Source organism: Mirounga leonina, unplaced genomic scaffold, assembly GCF_011800145.1.
Source record: "Mirounga leonina isolate KUSES-001 unplaced genomic scaffold, KU_Mleo_1.0 Mir_101664, whole genome shotgun sequence".
Lineage (NCBI taxonomy): Eukaryota > Metazoa > Chordata > Mammalia > Carnivora > Phocidae > Mirounga > Mirounga leonina.
The window spans coordinates 14,928,918-14,929,191 of NW_023270175.1; the positions used below are offsets into that span (position 1 = coordinate 14,928,918).

Sequence of the window (274 nt, forward strand, 5' to 3'; positions counted from 1 at the left end):
CCAGAGGGGGCCCAGGAGATGGTATCCCTGGGGGCCAGTGGGAACCATGACAAGGAAGAAGGTCCAGAAAGACCCCAAGGGATGGCCCCTCTGGGGGATAACAGTAGCCAAAGCCAGGAAGAAGATCTGGAGAGGCCCCAGGGGACTGGTCCCCTGGGGGACAGCAGAAGCAACAGCCAGGAAGAAGGTCCACAGAGGCCCCAAGGGATGCTCTCCCTGGAGTTTCTCAGGAGTCACAGCCAGGAAGAAGGTCCACAGAGGCCCCAAAGGATGC

At 60.6% G+C, this 274-nt stretch overlaps 1 protein-coding gene across 1 annotated transcript in view; it reads left to right on the top strand.

Moving 5' to 3' along the window:
- The window catches only part of TEX13D (TEX13 family member D), a 2,431-nt gene that overhangs the window by 1,711 nt on the left and 446 nt on the right, over positions 1 to 274 (top strand). The window contains exon 2 of the mRNA XM_035005602.1: positions 5 to 274. This exon is cut by the window's right edge and continues 446 nt beyond it. Coding sequence (XP_034861493.1) covers positions 5 to 274 — 270 coding nt within the window. The remainder of the gene's footprint in view (positions 1 to 4) is intronic.